This window comes from Phocoena phocoena, chromosome 5 (assembly GCF_963924675.1).
Source record: "Phocoena phocoena chromosome 5, mPhoPho1.1, whole genome shotgun sequence".
Taxonomy (NCBI): Eukaryota; Metazoa; Chordata; class Mammalia; order Artiodactyla; family Phocoenidae; genus Phocoena; species Phocoena phocoena.
The window spans coordinates 40,372,537-40,394,876 of record NC_089223.1 but is presented as its reverse complement, the minus strand read 5'-3'; the positions used below and the strand labels follow the sequence as shown (position 1 = coordinate 40,394,876).

Below are 22,340 nucleotides of genomic sequence, written 5' to 3'. Positions count from 1 at the left end.
AGGCCTGAACCACCTTTAAGGTTAAGACCTTTCAGGAATAGCACCCTTTGTATAAACCTTCTCTGACAGACACAACAGGGCTCTTCAATCCACCTGTGACTGCTATGATTCTGTAGGGCAATTCTTAATGTTTAACTCTAACTTCCCTACTGAACTACCTGAAATTTAAAATTTATCTTATTCATGCTTTTATCCCCAGTGCCTACCACTATGCAGAGCACATAGTGAGCACTCAAATGTCTGTTGAATTCATTCCATTTAAGTAGATGATTATCTGTATTATCATGCAGGGAGAATCCCATTTTAACAAACTGTAACAGACATCGTATTTATATACTATAGTCAAGTCTCATTAAAACAGAAACCAACAGTTAGACTTTTAAAAAATGTAAGGCAAACGTTTAATGTTTGTTCTACTCATGAATAGTAGCGAATTAAGGAATAAGGCAGGTACAAAGGGCAGTGTGTTTCCAGAATCGCAAGGGTGGCACCTTACAGAATAATGATGCTTGGCTTTCCACCTAAATATGTCCTTTAAAGCATACTTGCTCCAAAATGTTATGCTGGTATAATGACATCTGTATGTTTTAGGAAAGTGAGCTAAGACTACTTAACTTGACCTAAAATGATAGGTACTTTGCCCCCTTAAAAAGAAAATAAATTAAGACAAGCTTTCAGATGCTCTGAATGAGCTGTGTTAAGCCTAAAAAACCCGAATTAATATGATCACCAGCATTCGATGGCAATTTCTAGTACTCTGGCTACTCTGTTACTCAGCAAAAGCTCAGCTCTCCATAAAATCAAGGACAGCTTAAGCAGAAGGCACCAAATATTTTATTTTTAAAAAAGTTACATTTAACATTTTACATTTATAGAGTCACTATATATGTGACTGACCCAAAGACAATAATTTTGCACAAGTATTAACTGAAGAGGAACCAAACACCTACATAATGCACCTCGTTCAGAAGATTTATGTTGTACCCACATTCACAAGGGCCATTAAAATAATCTTAGCATGCAAAATGATAACTGTGTAACTATGCGTTCAGGGTAAGTTTTTAATCTGTCGTACATCCTTGATTACTAAATTAATCCGATATTCACCAAATACCTATTAACTCTTTGGGAATATATTAAAACTGAAGTATCTGAAGTGACTAGTAAGAAAATAAAGTCATTAACCACAATACTTGGCCTTTGTGGCTAATTGTTTTTTTTACCTTATTTGGCGATTTCAAAGGTGAGATGGCTATTTTATTTGGTGTCTGTGTTGTAGAATTTAAAGTTGATCCAATAACACCACTTTCAGATATTGTTATGGTCTTTGATGGAGTCCCGGGAGTAGACTGTGAAAGAACCCTACCTGCAAATGAGAGGCAGCACATCAGTTTGACTCTTTTCAATAATCGTATAAAAATGTATTTGATGATGATTTATACCCACAAGGACTGTAGTATATATATGTTCAATATTTCATATGCAGCCACTTATGAACTGAAACACTTAAGTAGGTCTAATGAACTATGGTGAACCTAGGCAGAAGGAAACAAAACAATGCTTCTTAGTAACACTTAGTATCTTAATACCACCTTATGAAAGTCCACAAAAACACTTCTGCTCACATTCTCATCAATACTGCTTTGTGTTTTGTCTGTTTTCTTGGCCACACCGCTCGGCTTGTGGGATATTAGTTTCCCAACCAGGGACTGAACCCGAGCCCCTCGGCAGTGAGAGTGCGGAGTCCTAACCATTGGACTGCCAGGGAATTCCCTCATCTATACTGTTAGGTTATATCTATAAGAAAATAGGCTCAGGACAACTAAGGAACAAGTCCTGTGTAACACAGCTCCTCAAAGTTAGGACTTGAATCCAAGTCTTAAAACTTCAGTCTCTGTTCTCTACTATACCTCAGCTTCTTCTCTTTGAACTGAAACCATTCAGTATACAATTTAAGTCCACATCTATAAAACAGATAGTCACTGAACTAACTTGAACACTGGTTTAATACTGTCTCATTTTAGTCTGCCAAAAAGGGGAAAAAAAAATTCTTCTAGCTGTCCTGGCCAGATTCCAACAAGAATGCTGTGTTCCCTTCTGGAAATATCCTTCAGGAACAAAACAGAAAAACTATAGTGTGTCTGGATGGCTTACAGAATTGGAAACCATATCACAAGGAGTAGAAATATTAGGAATTTTTGTCCTAGGTGAGAGAGGAATACAAAGACATGACACAGCTCCAAATTCCTGAAAGACTGTGTGATGCTGCCATTCAGCATTCTGGCGCCGAACTCCTCCCCTTCCATTCTGGGCACACGGCAGGACTGCCCTTCCTACCCGTCCCTGCGGCTCCCTGTGGTTAGATTAGGGCCATATGACTAATTCTGACCAACAAATTATGAGTAGAAGTGATGTGTGTCATTTCTGGGTCAGAACATTTACTGCCTATGCAAGACCTTCCAAAGCTCTCTTTTCCTCACTGCGTCTGGATGGTGGCTCCTCCATCAGCCGGGGTCCTTGAGTGACCATGATGAGAATAGCCCCCTTTCTAACCCACAGTAGACATGTAGGTAACCATGAAGTATGAATATAAAATAAAATTTGTGTTTTCTTAAATTTCTGAGATTTAAAGACTGTTTATTATGGCAGAGAACCAAGACTGTCCTGATTGATCCACGCTGTCAAGTTGAAGGATTAGAACCACTCTGTATCCATCAGATGCACACACTAATATAAACAGAAAATTTTCAGTTAAGCAGTAAGAAAGAACTTCTAACAAAAATTTCCAATTGAAACGACTGTTTCTATGAGTGAGTTTCTACTCACTGAAGGTGTTCAAAACAGATGCTGGATAATCAAATCCACTGGCTGAAGAGGAACTCCAAGCACTCAAGAAATAGAGAGGGTAGATAACTAAATTATCTCTAAAATCCCTTTAGATGCTATGATTTAACTTACAGATACAGTCAGAGATGAAAGAGAGAGGGAGAGAGGAAGAGAAAAAGGGAAAAAGAGAAAAAAAAGAAGGGTCTTACCCTTCAAACAAAAATAGAGAACTAGCATGTAAGAGTTTCAGGGCTGTTTTTTTTTCTAATAACAATGTGACAGTATACTTTTTTTTTTTTAAAGATGAATCAAGTTTTGTCTGACACATGAATTTTTAAAATATTTTAAATATATCTTTTCAATTTCTTTTAGTACACGATTACATTTTATATTATTGACATATTCCTTAATGAATTTCAGTTGAGAGTTTTGCTAGGGTTTTTTTAGGCTGAATTACATCATAACTAAATAAGTCAGTTCTATATAAACTAAACGAATCTATATCAAATATTTTTAGAAGGGCACCCTCAAATGTGGAGCCTGCCTGAAGTAGCATGTTTGTCTGTTCTGGTTTCCAAAACTAATACCTCTGGGATAAGCCTAAAGTCCCAACAACCATTATTTTAAGAAAAGAAACTACCAATAAAGACACATTTTCATAAAATGCTCATCATTTACAGTTATTACTATAATTTCTTATTTGTTAAGCATTACATACATTTCAGAAAACATACATATAAAAATCCTCTATTCCTGAGTGAGGATAACTGATACCAGAAAAAGGCCAGTTAAAGTGAATTACATTTAAAACAAGGACAAAAATTTCACTGTAAATAACAACAACAAAAACCCCTAAAACTAAAACTTTTTTTGCTTATATTTAACAAAAATTCAGTTTATAATTACAACTATACTATCTCTTAGAATGAACTGTTTGAGGGGGAGAGGATTCTTCTGAAAATTAGTAATGACATTACAATGACAGACTCTGTTTGATGGGTGCAACAGGATGATACAGAAGATTATTTCTGCCAAAATATTTTAGGATTTCATCAGTTTTCCCAAGAACCCTCTATATCCTTTAAAATTCAAATTATTCTTCTTTGAAGGGCCACTTGTTTTTCAACCAGATAGCATTTCTCCTGATTAATCTCCAAATCCCTGTTTATCCTTGACTCTGCAGACAGATTCAAGAAAGTATACAAGTTATACAATTTCACCTTGAAATCAATTTGCAAAGCATTTTACACTCCACTGTCAGGTATTCTCCAAGAATCAAAAGAGACATAACCAAAAAGCTACAGATGGGACAGGCTGGGGGCAGAGAGCTAGCTTATCTGAGCCAGGACTAATTCTATAAGAGATTAATTCATTAGTGAATATTTTCACATTGATGGAGTTTGCTCTGCTATAGCAGCAACCTTGTACCTTGGGAGCTCTGATAATGAGGACCTGATAATGAGGACCTCTGTACCTCATTTAACCATCTCAAAAGTCATGTGAAGTGATTGTTATCAACATTTTACAGAAAGGAGTAAGATGAACAGAAAATATATTTACCCAAGATCACAGAGAAAATAAATAGAAGACCCATAACTAAAACCCAAGTCTCCTAATAGCTCCTCCCATACACCACACTGCCTCCTTGATACACATATTCACTCAACAATACACATTCACCGAACTACATCTATGTGCTAGAAACTGTGCTAGCTATTGGAGAGTCATAAAAAGCCAGTCATAAAAGGACAAATACTGTACGATTCCACTTATACAAGATACATGGAAAAGTCAAATTGATAGAGACAGTCTCTGCTAGCGGCTGGGGGAAGGAAGGAATTGGGAAGTTATTGTTTAATGCGTACAAAGATTTAGCTTTGCAATGCGAAAAAAGTCCTAGAGACAGACAGTGGTGATGGTTGCACAACAACATGAATGTACTTAATGCCACCAGTGGTTAAAATGGTCAACTTTATGTTATGTGTATTTATCATAATTTTTAAAAAAATAATCTTTAAAAACTAGATGGCAAACAAAATCCAAAATTACTATTAAGAAAAAATTTAAGTGTAATAGGGGAGACAGACAGACAATAGGGGAGACAGACAAGGAAACCAAGTATTACTATATACCATGACTAATGGAAACATTAAAAGCCAGTGTGAAATTTAACAGAAGTCTGATTTAAGTATTTGGTAGGTATAACCAAGTTTTATGGAAATATATAGGAGATGGTGAGAGAAAAGAGAAACTAACTAAACCTAGGATCAAAAACTTCCAAGACAGGTGGAGATAATCCAAAGATAAAATGGATGAGTCAGCCATAAGGAAAGCAAAAAAAGTCATTTCAGGTAAAAGCAACAGTGCCAAGGGCCTAAGTTCTGAGAGAACATGGGCCATTTGGTGATCTCTTGAAATAAGTTACATCAGTAGGTCTGGAGCTAATACAAGGTGAAAATGAAAAAGGTATATGTTATATAATAAATGACTTTAATGCTAAGAAAGCTCTGGCATCTGAACTTATTCCTGAAGGATTAAGGTCAAGAAATGGATATGGCCAAGAAAATTTAAGCAAGGGTGTGACAAAATCATATTTGCATTTTAGAAAAATTGATTTTATACAAACACTAAGTTCATCTTGATCAAAAGACAGAAAAAGATATCCATCTTCCATGAAAAGCCCAAAGGTCATTAAAAAGCAGTCTAAATGTAATTTGAAAGATCCTTAGCTATAATATAAAGATAATGGAACCTCCTTGTGATAAGACAATTCAGCAGGAGAGCTACTTTGGTGGTTTAAAATTTGGCTTACATGAATTTAAAAAGCTACAAACTATTAGTTAACAGTAGAAATTATCCCTCCAAACTGAACTTAATGCCAACAATTCTAGTGAAATTTAATAGAAGTCTATCTCTATGTATTTTGGGAGGGCTAATAAGTCTGTCTGTAATTAAAAGGTGAAGCTATGATTAGTGTGCAACACACTGTAAATCACCCAAAGACCCAGCAATGACATCCATTACAGTCAAATGTAAGAGAGGTGAAATCTTGACATTACCAAATATTCACTCAGACACTTCTGCAAAACCACAATTCTTTAGCATACAGCTCCCCTTCGCCCCTACATAATTAAAAGTTTTAAGGAATTCTCTCAAACTCAAAAGCAGTAGAGAACATGGCACTGAGACACCCCTCCTCGTAAACCACCTCTACTCACCCACCTCCTAAGGGTCTGGTGGTCCCTTTATCATCAACATATCCAAGCCTTCCTCACTTTCAGCCAACTAAAGCCCACTTCCTGAAGCAGCTCGAAATCCAAACCCTTTCCAGTTTTTCCTCTGGGGCCACACCTATCTCCCATGACAGCCCTCTAGATACGAGCATCCTATACCATCCCAAATCTCTACTGAAGGCCAAAAGAAAAAGAGAACATTCACTCACCCAACACTGCCCTCAAACTACAATCTCCCCATTCTTTCCCTCACTTGCTAAGCAGAGAAGCCTCCCTATATATTATAATTCAAAGCCTAGGAAAATGATCATTTCACTGCCACTGATTTCAGAGTTGCCTACTGCTATACTGTCTGTAAATTTATCAACGACGGTAGGAGATGGTTTTAATACATATCCCAGGGATGGTTAATTAACATGTGAAGTACCTTCATCAAGAATACACATTCTAGAAATGGGTAATTAGCATTTGAAAGTCTCTAGTCAAAGTCTACCACCCAGAGGTGCTTCCATAAGCTATTAGAACAATGGAAATTTAAAATGAGCTCCTAAATGGTGAAAGGAGTAATGTTAGTATAGCTCTGAATTAAAGACCAGTCACCACAGCTGTGTGATTTTCTCCAGAAGTACTGAGGTGCTTGCCAGGCAAGAAGAAATAAGAGAGGTGGACTTAACCAAGCCATTAAAGAAAGAGAGAGTGAAAAGAGAATCAATGGTGTTTTCAGGGAGCAATAGTGATGGGTCATGAACTCCATGCTGAGTAAGGAAGAATCTGAGGACTGGAAAGGGATTATTAATGAGAAAGTGGAAGAGTTAATGGATCAGAGATTTCAAAGTGAAAGAATTACTAGATTGGAAGTACAAAGGCAGATCAACTAGAATAATAAGGAGTGAAATACTCAAAGTCAAGATTTCTGAGGTGTTATTAGTGATGACATATCTTAAAAGTATATAATAAAATAATTGGGCCACGCTGAGGAATTTGCTGGTAAAAGTAATATAACTAAAATTCTGTTCTCACTTAAGTAATTATTATCATTGTGATAATTTTCTGTTTCATAGAGAACTGTATACAGAGAATATTAAAATACGGAAACCAAAAATTCAAACAGAAACCATGAAATACTATACTCTCACATATATTACTTTAAACCTAACAGACTTATTAACATGTGCTCTAGCATTAGCTGGATTCAAATTCCAACTTGGCCATTTACTAGCTGAGTGCCTCTGTTTCCACACTGGCAAAATGGGGATGTTATTAGTACCTACCGCATAGGATTGCCAGAGGATTATATATGTCACTCTATGTAAAGAGCTAAGAATAGTGTGGAGGCCATAGCAAACACTATGTAAATGTTAGCTAGTATTATCAGAGTCTGAGACTTCACTACTTTCAAGGTATACCAAAAACCAAAGAGGCTAAAGTAATGGACTGATTTTGAGATAAGGCATTTTGCTTGAAGGACACATTTAATAGGTGTAACATTTCTTACTAACCAGTCTGATTTACAGTAATAAGCACTAAAACATTTCAAGGTAGTAGAACAGCCTTTTTTAAACCTAAAAGGAAGGTAAATATTTAGCTAAACAAACTATAAAGAAATATAACCTGCAATGACTGGTGGTGATACTTGAGTTGTCTGTCCTGTAACTGCTTTACTATTAATTGGTTTTGCAAAGATCAGCTTCGTGATTACTGGACCAGAGGTTGGAGTTCGAGGTTTCTTCGCAATCTGAAATATATAAATAACTATAAAGACCATTGTTTCTATAAAACACCTATTCAATCAAAATTAGACAAGATTGATATACAGAAGTACATGTGAAACCAGCTCATTTAACAAAACATATCTAAGTACTGACGTTAAAAACATTTAAAATGCAGCCATTCACCAAAATACTAATATGATCACATCCTTAGGCCATTATACAACAATACCTTTGGATTTTATTGCAAATCCTTATTTTAGTCTCTGGGACATATGCATATAATGAAAAACAAATTAATTTGTAAAAATAATGTTTAATGTTCAATAGTAATGTTTAAAATAACCATTTAATAATAATAATGAAACACAAATATGGCACAGCAATATCCTTTTCCAAATAGCTAATTATTCAATAATAAAAAGATGGAGTAGAGTACGTTAAGAAAGCATAGTGCAAATGATAAATATAATTTCATTGGCCCCTGGACGCAAAATATAAATACACATAAAAGATAGGCTCATGATTATATCTTCAACTTTAGATCTATATATCAGGGGCAGATAAATAAGGAACTGCACAAGTTAACACCCTAGGATACAAAGAGACATGTTTGGCAAAACACAGACTATTCTAAAGGTGAAGCCTCTGAAATATTATTTACTAAAATACACTTTACTAGACTATAAATTGTTTGAAGGGAGGGTCTATGTTTTATTCATCTCTGCTTTTACATTATACACGGTACACTGTTGCCCTAAACTAAAATTCTCCACAAGTCAAGGAAGGTAGAGTTACCAATGTCCTTATACTGAAATTGCAATGTATGCAAGGCACAGCTTTTTCTAAAAGTCAGAAGCAGAAATTTAGCAATGATAAAAAATCATAGCCTTTAGCAATAATAAAAATCATAGACTTTTTTTACCAGTTTATGATAAAAATCATGGACTTTCAGAGCAGGAAGGACATTAAATACTAATTTTATCTTTGGCAGATTGAAAATTGAGGCCCTGAAAGTACTATTATTGGAAATAATAACTCAAAATGAACAAACATGACCAACTTAAACGACAAAACATACCAGAAGCTGTAACTGATTACAGAACTAAGTAAATACCAGCTTTGTGCTCAAACTATAAATTAAACTTAATAACATTTTCTTACACTTAGAATATATTACTTTCTTACACTCAGAACATATTACTGACAAAACAAAATGTAAAGGAAACACAAATCACCTTTTAAAAAAACGAACCAAAGAGATTCCCTACTATATTAAAAAATATCCAGCTTGTAAAACTCTGATATACCCAAATAAATCCATAATTGTAGTTTTAAAAACTGATGCAATTTGGGAGACACACACAGAAAATATTTCCCAAGTGTATTTACAGGCCTAAAACTCTAAAATAACTTAGAATATGTTGTCTATTGACTTAGTATTAAGAATCTCAAGAGGTAGAGGTATTGATATTCTTGGAAATCTGTGTCTCGAAATAGATAATCTTAGCTATAGAGTTTGGGAACTTAAAGTGTTTCCCCATTTTTAACTAATTTTCACAATCATAAAACTATATGAATACTTACCAACCAGGAAAAAAAATGTAAATACGACCAAGAGCACATTAATTATTCAAAGGAACAATCTCAACTTGTCCTTGTGGTTTTGTTTCTTTAGTGTAGCACTACTGAAAATAAGGATTTCCAATTCTGTCAAGGAACCAGGCTTTTTGCATTATGAATTCTAAACTACCCTAGAAAAAATTTACTTTATTAAATAAAACAGAGCATAAAGGATCTTCTTTTTTTTTTTTTGCAGTATGCGGGCCTCTCACTGTTGTGGCCTCTCCCGTTGCGGAGCACAGGCTCCAGACGCGCAGGCTTAGCGGCCATGACTCACGGACCCAGCCGCTCTGTGGCATGTGGGATCTTCCCGGACCGGGCACGAACCCGTGTCCCCTGCATCGGCAGGCGGACCCTCAACCACTGCGCCACCAGGGAAGCCCAAAGGATCATTTTTTAACAAATGTATCTAATTAGCAGATTAAGACAAAAATGAATCAAAGAAGGAAATTTACAAATAAGACTGCCAAATATGTGATCAAATAATACATGCAGGTAATTTTGGGCACTGTGTTATACAGATTCAGGAACTAATAAGGAGTTATGTTGTTCCATACGGCTAATTATCTATTATTCTTATATACTATGCACAAGAAACACAGGAAAGTGTTTATGTATCTGTAACTAAGTGTAACTATACCTCTTTGTTACTGCCTCTGGCCTCAACTGTCACCTTTGGAGATGGGTCTCCTTCCACCCTTTCCTATTGTCCACACCCTAATAAGTTTCAATACTCTGATTAAACTTAAGACAATGCTGAGAACCGTCTGGGAAAAAAATCAGGGGATCATACACACCATGTAAAAGTAAACCAAATATTCTGTTGCCCAAAACGGATACAGATAGATGTGTAGCTTTTTGTTTGTTTTTTCTGCGCTTCAGTGCTTCAGAGCTTTATTGGCTACTCTTGAGTTGAAAAGATTTGAGTTGCCTAAAAATAACTGGACAAGTTGAACAATATTCTAAATGGGGTTTCTTTTGTTTCTGTTTTTATTTTATTTATTTATTTATTTTGCGGTACGCGGGCCTCTCACTGTTGTGGCCTCTCCCTTTGCGGAGCACAGGCTCCGGACATGCAGCCTCAGCGGCCATGGCTCACGGGCCCTGCCGCTCCGCGGCATGTGGGATCCTCCCGGACCGGGGCACGAACCCGTGTCCCCTGGATCGGCAGGTGGACTCTCAACCACTGCGCCACCAGGTAAGCCCTTGTTTTTGTTTTTAAATAGCAGTCTTTTTAAGTAAATAGAATCAGATTTTATAAAAGTAAGGACAAGAAGAGAAGTTATAAGAATTAGACCCCAGTCTTTGTTTTTATTGTTGGTACTTAGGGGATTATAGTAGAAAACTAGTGGATACAAGTAAACTGGTCTTACAAATAGTATGTATACATTGCTCTTGTAAATGAAAAAAAAAATGACATTCTGATTTACATTTACAGTATCTTGCGAACATGGTTATGATCCATATCCCCAAAGCCAGATAAACTCTGGTAAACCAATAAAAACAAGTTTTAAAACTGATTAAAAAACAAGCTGAGGACAAGGTGCTTGATGGTGATAGGATATCTCATTCAAGAGATCCTCACCAAAAAAAGTAAAAGGAAGTCAGAATTAAGTGAGAGATGATAATGAACAAGAAAGAGCACTAAATGTTTAATAGTGGCAGAAAGGACATGGACAAATTATAAAGTTTGAGAAACCTTATGAAGTTCTTAAATAAAAAGCCTGTGAAAAATAAGTTTCTAACTATTTTGCCAACATAATAACCAAAACAATATTTCTAATATCAGCTGAGCGTGGACAGTTCCCCAAACCTTCCTCCTTCCTTATACACCTGCTTTATTTCTCTAACTCATGCCTTCTTTCTAAAAGCCAACTCTTTCAAACAGGAAATGCATTTGTGGTCTTAAGTGGATCATTGTATTTCTAAGAGCAGTGGTGACCTAAAAAGGCCTACTGGGCATGAAAAAATACTTAACATATGCTCTTATAACCTTCTATCTTAGGGTTCTATTCATACTAACAATGGGTACCATTTTGAAGGATTCTCAATGTTTTGAGAACCATACCAAAGAGTTATCTTTTCTTACGCGTTTCATCACGATCAAATAGCCATCTTACAGCTAAAATCAAAAACTCAGAGAAAATAAGTAGCCTATCCAAAGTTCCGCAGCTGGGAGGGCAGCAGAGAAGAGACTGAAATCCAGTTGGTCCAATTCTAAACCCTCCATCACATGGCACTGCCTTTCTACATTGCAAACATGAGCGATACAATGGACAGTAAATTCCAAAGAAGAGGCACACACTGGCTGGTATGCACTACTGCTGGCTTGAAGGGTTTCTCAGAGCAGCAAGTTTTCCTAGACTCTGGCCATCTGTTAGCTGAAAATATCATGTCTGAATGATTTTTTGACAGCCTGACATCAACTCTGGCATCTTTATACCAGCAGAACATCCTTGTACTCAAACTACTACTGAGAATAAAATTGTTTTAAAATGAGTAAAAAGCTATAAATACACTAAATTGGAATTTAACCAAAATTAAGTTCTAAGTTCCCTGGCAGAAATTTTCAAAAGCATTAGACATATCAAACTTTACAAAAAAAACCACACAATTACTAAAAGCAACATTCAAAAGAATTCAGTAACAACTATGCATTTAATCACCCTACACACGCAACTATGAATCAATTTAATATTTAACATGCATTTTAACTAGTAAGCGCCCTTTTTTTTTTTTTTTTTTTTTTTTACCTGTACTGTTTTTAACTGTTGGGTCTGTAACACAGAGGGCTGAGTTGTAGTATTAATCAGTTGACTTCCTGGGGTCAATGCTGAGACACCAATGACAGGTTTCACCTCTGGCCTCCCTCCAATGGTAACTACTTTAATTTGCTGCGGTGGTAACTTAGCATCTCCTGACTGGGCCTGAGTTGTAACTTTCTGAGCCTGGGGTTGGCTATGGGGTAGTGCTAAAACAATTGGTGAACCAGACTTGCCCAAAGTTGTTAAAATTAACTTCTGTCCATCTGGTTTAAGGGTCTGATTGCCAAGTTTAAGATCAGATGTCTGTGATACTTTGTTTAAAATAATCTGATTGGCTGATATAGTCACAGGAGTCTGAGCACCAAGTTTTTGAAGGCCACTTGGAAAAGCTGGTTTCACCGTGGTATTACAATCTGCTTTAGTAATTGTGGTATTCACTGCAACTTGGTTAGTGTGGTTACTGTACACTGTTATTGGTTCCGTGGAAATGGGCGTGGCTGTAGAGTCACCAGTAGAATTTATGTTGACAATTTCTTCCAGTTCTGTCTCCATGGGAATTGGGGATGAAACAATAACAGCCTCAATACTATCATCATCCACTAAAGTTATACCAGTGTCCATTATCTCCTCTGGAAGCAAACTATTCACCTCAGCTGGCACCACCTCCATGATCGTTCTCCTGCTAGAAAGCTGATCAGGCACTGCAATAAAATTTGAAAAATGAATAAATTACTAGGTTTCAAAACAGATTTAAGAGAAGAAAAAAAATTATTCAAGAAAAATGCAAATGACAAAACAAAAATTTTTACTGATGTATAACTGAATGAAGGACATTCCTGATGCATATTTGGGTTAAACCATTTTAATAAATCCTCAACCTTCAAGAATCTGAAATATAAGTCATATGAGACACAAAACTAAAAGCAAACATTCTCATTCGCCATGTCTCAACCCAAAAGTATACTGCATTCAGGCAACACTAAGTCACATAATTACAGGAAACTCCTTTCCAGTTCCTGCTCATAAATAAAACCTTTTAATCTTTGACATGTCTGATCATCTTATTTCTTCCCAGTTATGGGTTTTGTTTTTCTTTTTCCTACCGACAAACTTGAAAACTGCTGATTTGCACAAGGAAATAAAGATTTAAATATAAACAGATCTTAGAAAACATATTCAAATCTCCAGTGAGCGAGGTCCTAAAATGAGGTTACTAAACCATTTATAAAAATCCATTAAGATGGGGAGGCAGAAGGGTGAGCTGTGACAAAGCGAGAGAGAGGCCTGGACATATATACACTACCAAACGTAAGGTAGATAGCTTGTGGGAAGCAGCCACATAGCACAGGGATATCAGCTCCGTGCTTTGTGACTGCCTGGAGGGGTGGGATAGGGAGGGTGGGAGGGAGGGAGATGCAAGAGGGAAGAGATATGGGAACATATGTATAACTTATTCACTTTGTTATAAAGCAGAAACTAACACACCATTGTAAAGCAATTATACCCCAATAAAGATGTGAAGAAAAAAAAATCCATTAAGGACTCAAATTAATGTTAAAGGAGTTTCTAGAGTAATCCATCTCAGCAACTGTAGGTCAAATGGCTTATATGGCCCAAGTTTGATCAATTTGCTTCATACTAAAGAAAGCTTTATTTGGAAAGAAGATTCTCAGATCCTCCTCAGCCATTCAAAATGTCACAAAGGGAACCATTTAAGAGGTATACAGCTAGGCCCCATAAAGAAAAAAAAATGGTAATAATAATAAAGCAGATTACGAACAAATCAGAACTCCAATGCTTTCAGCCAAAGGTCATGCAGAACTTCCAATAAAGGAGTCAGTACCATTATCTTCACATATTAAAGAGTTCATCATATTTATGACTGACTAAATAAGTTATCTGCCCAGAGAACGTCTAAGATCTATAGGAACCTAATCAGTAATTCTTTCTTTTCCTTTTTAAAAATATAAACATGCAATACCCATCCAAGATTAAGAGTAACAGACATGAACAGCAAATTATAATTATTAGCATTGACAAATACTATTACTGCCAAAATTAATCTTCATTATTGAGCACTTACTATCTACCAGTGATGGCATAATTTAATTTAATCTATCCTGACATAACTTAATCTATCCTGACAACTCTAATATGGTATAATTATCACCCCCATTTTACATATGAGGAAACTTAGAAAGGTTAAACTATTTGCCCAAGGTCACACAGCTACCCAGTAAATGATAGAGCCAGAACTCAAACTCGGGATACGTTTTATGACACAAAGTTCATAATTTTAATCACAAAATTTACTGCCTTAAATTTTTACCACTGGTATTTTTAAATTGAGGGAAAAAAAAGTCTACTCCTTTACAGTCAACCTCCTACCCCAAAATCCTACTCTACACAACCACGGGTCTGTTCTATCACCTCACTAGATTAGTGTTGCCTTTTTGCCCATTCTAGAACTTCATATAAATGGAATCATATATTATGTACTCATGACATAAAGGAATATACAGTATAAGCCTTTTCCCTCAGTATGTTTTTTAAGATTTATCTTTATTCTTACCCTTATTAGCAGCTCAGTTCCTTTTCATTGCTGAGTAACATTCCATTGGATGAATCTACCACAAGTTGTTTATCCATTCATCTGTGGATGGACATTTGGACTGTTTCCATTTTGGGACTATTATGAATAATACTGCTATGAAATTCAAGTTTTTTATGGATAGATATTTTCATTTCTTTTGAATAAATACCTAGAAGTGGACTTGCTAGGTCATAAGGTAAGTTTATTTTTAACTTTGCATGAAACTGCCAAACTACTTCCCAGCTCAGCTGTACCATTTTGTACACCCACCAACGATGCATGAGGCTCCCAGCTGCCCCACATCCTCGCCAGCAACTGGTTTTGTTGGTCTTTTTAACTTTAGCCATTCTAGTGGGTGTGAAGTGGTATCTCATTGTGGGTTTTTAGCGGTACGTGGGCCTCTCACTGTTGTGGCCTCTCCTGTTGCGGAGCACAGGCTCCGGACGCGCAGGCTCAGCGGCCATAGCTCACGGGCCCAGCCACTCCGTGGCATGTGGGATCCTCCCTGACCAGGGCACGAACTCGTGTCCCCTGCGTTGGCAGGCGGACTCTCAACCACTGCGCCACCAGGGAAGCCCTCATTGTGGTTTTAATTTGCAATTCCCAGATGATTAAAGACATTGAGCATCTTTTCATATGAATGTTATCTATTTGTGTATCTTCTTTTAAAAAGTGCCTGTGTTAAAGCCTTTTGTCAAATTTTTAAAATATTGGGTTTTTTATCTTCTTGTTGACTTGGATGAGTTCTTTACATATATTGCAAAACCATCAGTCACAGTAACTTGTAGCTCAGAGGAATCACTAAGGTTTCCAAAGTATGAGCACTTCTCTAGATGCGGCTCTTCCTAATCAGGAGAATCCCCTCTGGCACTTACAGAACAGGGCATTTACAGACAGGCTCTTTAAAACATCAACACCAATTATACCTTCTGCAGTGGAAGCCAGATAACAGTACACAACAATAAACGGCCTCACCCACAGTGCCACATTAGCTTCCCTTCCCTACCGTGGACCTTGCCCAAGGCCTGTCAGTTGTCTCTGAACATTCCATCCCCCATAGAACAAGGAAGGATGATGACTTGGGTGTCAGCATCCAACACAACCATAGAAGTTTGACTCCCTCTTCTCCCTGAAGTTCCCCCAGCACGTTTAGACAGATGGGTGTGGCCTCTGGTCTCCCTTAAGGATATGGAGACCTCAGCCCAACACTTATTCATCTTTCTCCTTAAAACACCTGAAGTCAAGGTGTAAGAGGAGGAGAGGTCACCCCACGGAAGGAGACAGTGGTCAGACGGTGCATTTACTTTCAGTTTCAAGCCCCCACACTTGCAGCTCAACCAAACAAACTTCTAATGTTTTCGATCCACCCAGATCCTCATTTCTAACATCATTTTCTCAGCTTTGGGGACTCCTTGACTCAGCAGCTACAGCCCCGCCGCCCTTCTGCTAGGGCCATGGAGTTGAGTGTACAACAACCAAGGTAACCATTCAGGCTATCTCTCAGCTCAGCCCCTAAATATTCATTAAGAGGTAGAACACCGAAGGGCTCCTACTTCCCTTGCCTCTGCCACCCTTGCCCACCACTTGGGTGAGAGCATTCGCTGCCAGATGCCAGAGAGTCTTTCAATATCCCCCTAGCCCAGCCCTCAAGGTCCTCATCCCTCTTTCAAAAAGCCATGTCTCTGTCAGCACTCCATTCTTATGGCTAAAACTGTCAAGTACTGGGAGGGAGCTGAGATTTTAGCCTCTCCTTGCAAGCTAACAAAGTAGCCTGTCACTGTTACGTGGATACTGGCGGACAACACAGTAGGCCTAGGTCAGAGACACAGGACTTACTACTCCAAGCACAGCAAGGAACATAAGTATCATGCATGTATCAGTTCCCCTGTTGCCCCCAAGTCCTACAGGGCAGATGTGGAGAGGAGCCCAGGTAGACACTGTGTAGGCAGGTTTGCATCACAACTGACGGACCCTGAGCTTAAGGAACCTTAATCATTTATAACCTGAAGCACACCTGCCCTTTGTCCAAAGGGAGATATTATCTTTACTATACTGGACAATAAGCAAATCTGCCCTCTGCAACAGCAGGAGTCGCTATCATCCAAGGCTTTATGCTATACAAACATCCTGGAAAAAATTGTTTAAAAGGGCTGTCACACTACTGAGCCTGCGCTCTAGAGCCTGCAAGCCACAACTACTGAAGCCCACGTGCCACAACTACTGAAGCCCTCGTGCCTATAGCCTGTGCTCTGCAACAACAGCTCAGTTTGAAGTGAGAAGCCCGCACACCACAGCGAGAAGCCTGCGCACCAAAGCTAAGAGTAGCCCTCGCTCGCTGCAACTAGAGAAAGCCCGTGCGCAGCAACAAAGACCCAATGCAGACAAAAATAAAGTTTTTTAAATAAAAAAAAAGTAGATAAAAGGGCTGTCACCGCCTCACTTGTAAGAAGTACAGAAATGCAAAGACCCAGGGAGAACTGTTTCCCAAAAGTATCTCTCTCTACTTATTTATTTTAGCAATGTTTTTTGTACTTCTAGTGTATAGGTCTTCTTTCTATATATATTTTGGTAAATTTATCTCTAAGTGTTTCACGCTTTTTTGATGCATTGCAAGTGGTCTTTTTTTTTTTTTCCATTTTCCAACTGTTTGTTGCTAGTATACAGAGATTCAACTGATTATTTTATATTGTCCATGTATCTAACAATTAGCTAAACTCACTAAATCTCGATGTAGAGCCCTTAGGATTTTTTAGAAAGATAATCCATGGTGTCTGAGAATAAGATCAGTATTTCTTCCTTTCCAATTTGCATGTCTTTTGTTTCTTTTCCTTACCTTACCGCCCGCACTGGCTAGGACCTACAGTAAAATGTTGAATCAAAGTGGTAAGAACAGACATCTTTACCTTGTTCCCAGACTTACCCTTAGCTGTAGGTTTTTCATAAATTCCCTCTATTAGGTTGAGAAAGCTAACTTATAGTACCAGTTTGTAGTTGTTTCTTTTTTCAATCATAATCATAAATGGATATCTAATCATATGTTTTTTTCTACAACTAGTAAGATAATCATATGGCTTTCCTCTTTTAGTCTGGGACTTATATTGATTTTTTATTAAGCCAATTCTGCATTCCTGAAATAAACTCCACTCAAAATTATATAAAATTGTATAAAATCATATTTTCTACATACTGCCAAATTCTACTGGCTAATATTTTGTTAATCAATTTTGTCTATACTCATGAGGACTACTGGTCTGTAGTTTTTTTGTAGTGGCTCTCTGGGGATAATGCTAGTCTAATAAAATGAGTTGGGAGGTCTTCACTCCTCTTCAATTTTCAGGAAGAGTCTTCATGGAATTGTTACAATTTCTTCCTAAAATGTTTGTTAGAATTCACCAGTAAAGCCATCTAGACATAAAGCTTTCTTGTGAGGTTTTTAACTATAAATTCAATTTCTTGAATATGTGTAGGGTTACTCGGGTTATCTTTCTTTCTGAGTGACTTTTGATATTTGATAGTTTGTATCTTTTAAGGAATGTGTCTATTCCTCTAAGTTGCCAAATTTATTAGCATAAAGTTATACAAAATATTCTTTTATTTTAATGTCTGTAGAGATAGCAACTCTTCCATCCTCATTTTGGTAGTTTGTCTTTTCTCCTTTTTTTCTCTGATCAGTCTAGTTGGAGATTTTTCAATTTTACTGATCTTTTCAAGAACGATTTTGGCTTCATTGATTTTTCCCAACAGTTTGTCCATTTTTTACTTAACTATTACCTTTATCTCCTTCCTTCTGCTTACTTTAGATTTGTTTTTTTCTAGAAACTTCAGATGGAAGCACAGATCAGGATTCGACAAACCATAGCTTACAGACCAAATTAAGCCCACGGTCTGTTTATGTATTTCTCTGCAGCTAAGAATGATTTTTACATTTGTAAATAGTTGGGCGAGAGTGAGTATATGTGTGTGTGTGTATATATATATATATATATATATATATGTATATATATATACAGACGTATATATACACATACATATATATATATACACTGTGTATGTGTGTGTGTGTATATATATATATATATATATATATATATATATATATACACACACACACACATACACACTACCCTTCAAAGCCTAAAATATTTGCCATCTGGCCCTTTATAGAAAAAATCTGTCAACACTTGGTTTAGATCATTGATTTTAAACCTTTGATATTTGATAGTTTGTATCTTTTAAGATATTTGTCTATTCCTCTCAGTTGCCAAATTTATTACCATAAAGATTTTAAACCTTCTTTTCTGAAATAAACATTTAATGTTAAAAATTCCCCCAATGCTGCTTTAACTGCATTCTACTAATCTCAATATGTTTTTATTATCATTCGCTTCAAATGTTTTCTAATAGTCCTTGTGATTTCATCTTTGATACACAGAAAATAAAGAAGTGTGCTATTTAATTCGCAAATATTTGGGGATTTTCTACCTTTTATTATTGATTTCTAATTTGCTCCTATTATTGTCAGAGACTGTAATTACCATTTCCATCATGTGTAGATGGAATTTAGAGACTAGTCTAAGGCTCGGTGTATGGTCCATCTTGGTGAACACTGCACGTGCACCTGAAGAGAACATGTATTCTATGGTTGCTGAGGGTAGCACCCTATAAAAGTCAATTAGGTCAAGTTGGTTGATAGTGTTGTTCATATCTTCCATAGTCTTTCTTTTTCCTTTTCTATCAATTACTGAGAAAGGCTGTTAAAATTCCCAAATACGATTGTGGCTTTGTCATCTTCTCTTCTATGCATTTTTGCTTCTTCATATATTTTAAAGCTCTGTTATTAGGCAGAACATGTCTTCCTATTTGTCCTATTAAAAGGGACCAGGAGCTATAGACCTAGGAGTCTCCCTTGGAAGTAGGAGTAAAGTTCAAACTTGTAACAAGAAAAGGTCTGATTCGTTTGGCCAGTCTCTAAGCAGTATGGGCTGTGCAGAGTTCAGGAGCCAGCACACCTCACAGGCCACTGAGCAGACTGTGATAACTGCTTTATGATTAAACATCCATATCTGTTTCAGTCAGGGTCACATGCAGGGCATGGTGGCCTATGCTAAAAGAAACTCTCAAAAGGAGCTTGTGGGCATGGCAGGAAAGGGTTTGGCCATGTAGTTACATGAATCATCACTCTAATTTTATCCCTTAGGAATGGAAGATATGTACTAGCACATGCAACCTCATCATCTCTGTGTTGAGGACCACTCCAAGAAAAGAGAGGATCTTCACAAGCCAATGGGACTGAGGAGCTTTAGTTTACCACATCTGTATGAAAGGTTACCTTTCAAGGTATGGAGAGAAAAGAATATTGAACATACAATGCATTCTCCATGCCCCCAACATTTCTGCTCATAAAATCAACTTCTAAAAGCCTTAGTTTTAAACTTATTTATGTTTTTTATCAGCATTTAATATGTATTGCTTCCCAACTTTGTGGAGGGAAATTAACCAAAGGCCTTACCCAGACAGACCTCAGAAATCAACAGAAGAGTGGCATGATCACAGCTGTACTTTGGGAGGATTAACTTCATCTCAGTATTTTATTGGACTGGAGGCAGGGAAACCAGTTAGAAGGCTATTACAGTAATTAGTTCAAGACAGAGATAAATGGAGGGACGGATTTAGGGCAGTAAAAGAAATGAGCTAAATATAATATAAAAAATAATATAAGATAGAAATGATAAATGCTCTATGCTTTCACATTTTTAAATGGTTTCTTAGAGAATATTACCAGTGCTGAAACACTCTTCTTTCCCTTAGTTACAGATGGAGGACAACCTGGTAAACAACTGTTTTCATTCTTGCACATACTAATATAAAATGGTGACGACCTATCATCATATTATAGGTGAGTAATTGGTCAGATGTTGGGACAGAAACATTTGAATGTTTAAGAATTACACTTTTGTACCTAGAGCTTACCACCAGCACTATCTGGTTAACTATACTACTTGGATTTTAGCTTTCATTTCTAAGATCAAACATCAACAACTCAAAAACTAGGTACAGAACTACATTTCTCAAACTAAGCTGGGAGCAGTGAACTGTAAAACATGAGTCTTGAAGAAATTTTGAGAAGTTCATATTTTCATTTCAATAATATATATTTTTTAAAAGTATATTCTGGATCACCTTGATAACCACCTCATATCTACCATCAATGGTACCAGAATTAGAGTGGGCATATAAGGGTCTTACAAGGTAAATGATATATTTATGCCAAGTGAAAGCCAAACCACCTAACCAGTGATTTAAGGAGGAAAGCTCTGCAGCATTCAAACATAGAAAAGTAGTGTAGGAGTTGAGTTATCATAGGATATACAGCATACAGAAAACTGCACCCTAGCCAAGGCCCACAATAGTATATTCACTATGCAAAGAAAGATTTCATTTCAGCAAAACAACATTATCCATCATCCTAAATTTAATTGGTTTTACTGGCTTTATAGTTTTGTTTATATTTCATTTATAAATTTACTTTTCTTTTATACTTCCATATAAGCAATAAGCATAAGGAATTTATATACATCTAAAAATTAAATATTTTAATAAAATAAAACTATTTAGGCCAATACTGAGGATCCACAATATTTTTTTCCCTTTAAAGGGAGATTGTATATTATTCATGCTCAAGATTAACCTGGTGGAAAAAACATGGGGATTCACATCAGAAAGATCTGCTTCCAAATCTTGACTCTCCTAGTTGCTTATCATGTAACCCTAAGCAATAATCTCTCTAAGCCCTAGTTTTTTGGGGGTTTTTTTTGCGGTACACGGGCCTCTCACTGTTGTGGCCTCTCCCGTTGCGGAGCACAGGCTCCGGACGCACAGGCTCAGCGGCCATGGCTCACAGGCCCAGCCGCTCCGCAGCATGTGGGATCCGCCCAGACCGGGGCACGAACCTGTGTCCTCTGCATCGGCAGGCGGACTCTCAACCACTGCGCCACCAGGGAAGCCCTAAGCCCTAGTTTACTTGCAGGGTTACTGTGAAGACAGTTATGTGGTACAGTAAAGCTCAAATGAAAATTCTTCTCTTCTTTTTCTATCTAAATTAGCTTCTCCTGATTTCTCCCTTTTTTAAAAATTTTATTTACTTACTTACTTACTTTATTTATTTATTTATTGGCAGCTCCACGTGGCATCTCAGTTCCCTGACCAGGGATTGAACCTGGGCACTGGACAGTGACAGCATGGAGTCCCTACCACTGGACCACCAGGGAATTCCCTCTCCATAGAACTTTTAATCTGTCATATATCATGCAGATTACACCTTCACAATGTCTCCTTCCCACTGTAACCAAGAGTTTCCAAATCTCCAAAGCTCAGAGCCAACTACGTATTTTTACCTTTATCTCCTCTCATCTGCAGTACCTCCTACAGAAAAAGCTACAGGACTTATCTCCCTCAAGTGCATCTCTGAGGCTGTCACTCTCCTACTCAAAAATTTTCTGTAAGTCTCAAGGCCTTCTGTATTAAGGTTCTACCCAACCTAGCAACTTTATCTCCAATTCCTAAAGTGAAAGTTTCCTGAGGCAAAGATACT

The 22,340-nt window shown here is 37.1% G+C and overlaps 1 protein-coding gene across 3 annotated transcripts in view; it reads right to left on the bottom strand.

The window, feature by feature from the left end:
- Window positions 1-22,340, bottom strand: part of LIN54 (lin-54 DREAM MuvB core complex component) — a 72,007-nt gene that overhangs the window by 47,627 nt on the left and 2,040 nt on the right. The window contains exons 2-4 of one of the 3 annotated variants that reach the window (XM_065877543.1): window positions 12,145-12,857; window positions 7,671-7,794; window positions 1,224-1,366 (exon numbers count right to left, since the gene is read on the bottom strand). In XM_065877543.1, coding sequence (XP_065733615.1) covers window positions 1,224-1,366; window positions 7,671-7,794; window positions 12,145-12,825 — 948 coding nt within the window. In that variant the 5' untranslated portion in view covers window positions 12,826-12,857. Of the gene's footprint in view, window positions 1-1,223; window positions 1,367-7,670; window positions 7,795-12,144; window positions 12,858-22,340 lie in introns of those variants that run through there. The other 2 variants (XM_065877546.1, XM_065877545.1) reach the window with 2 other exon arrangements.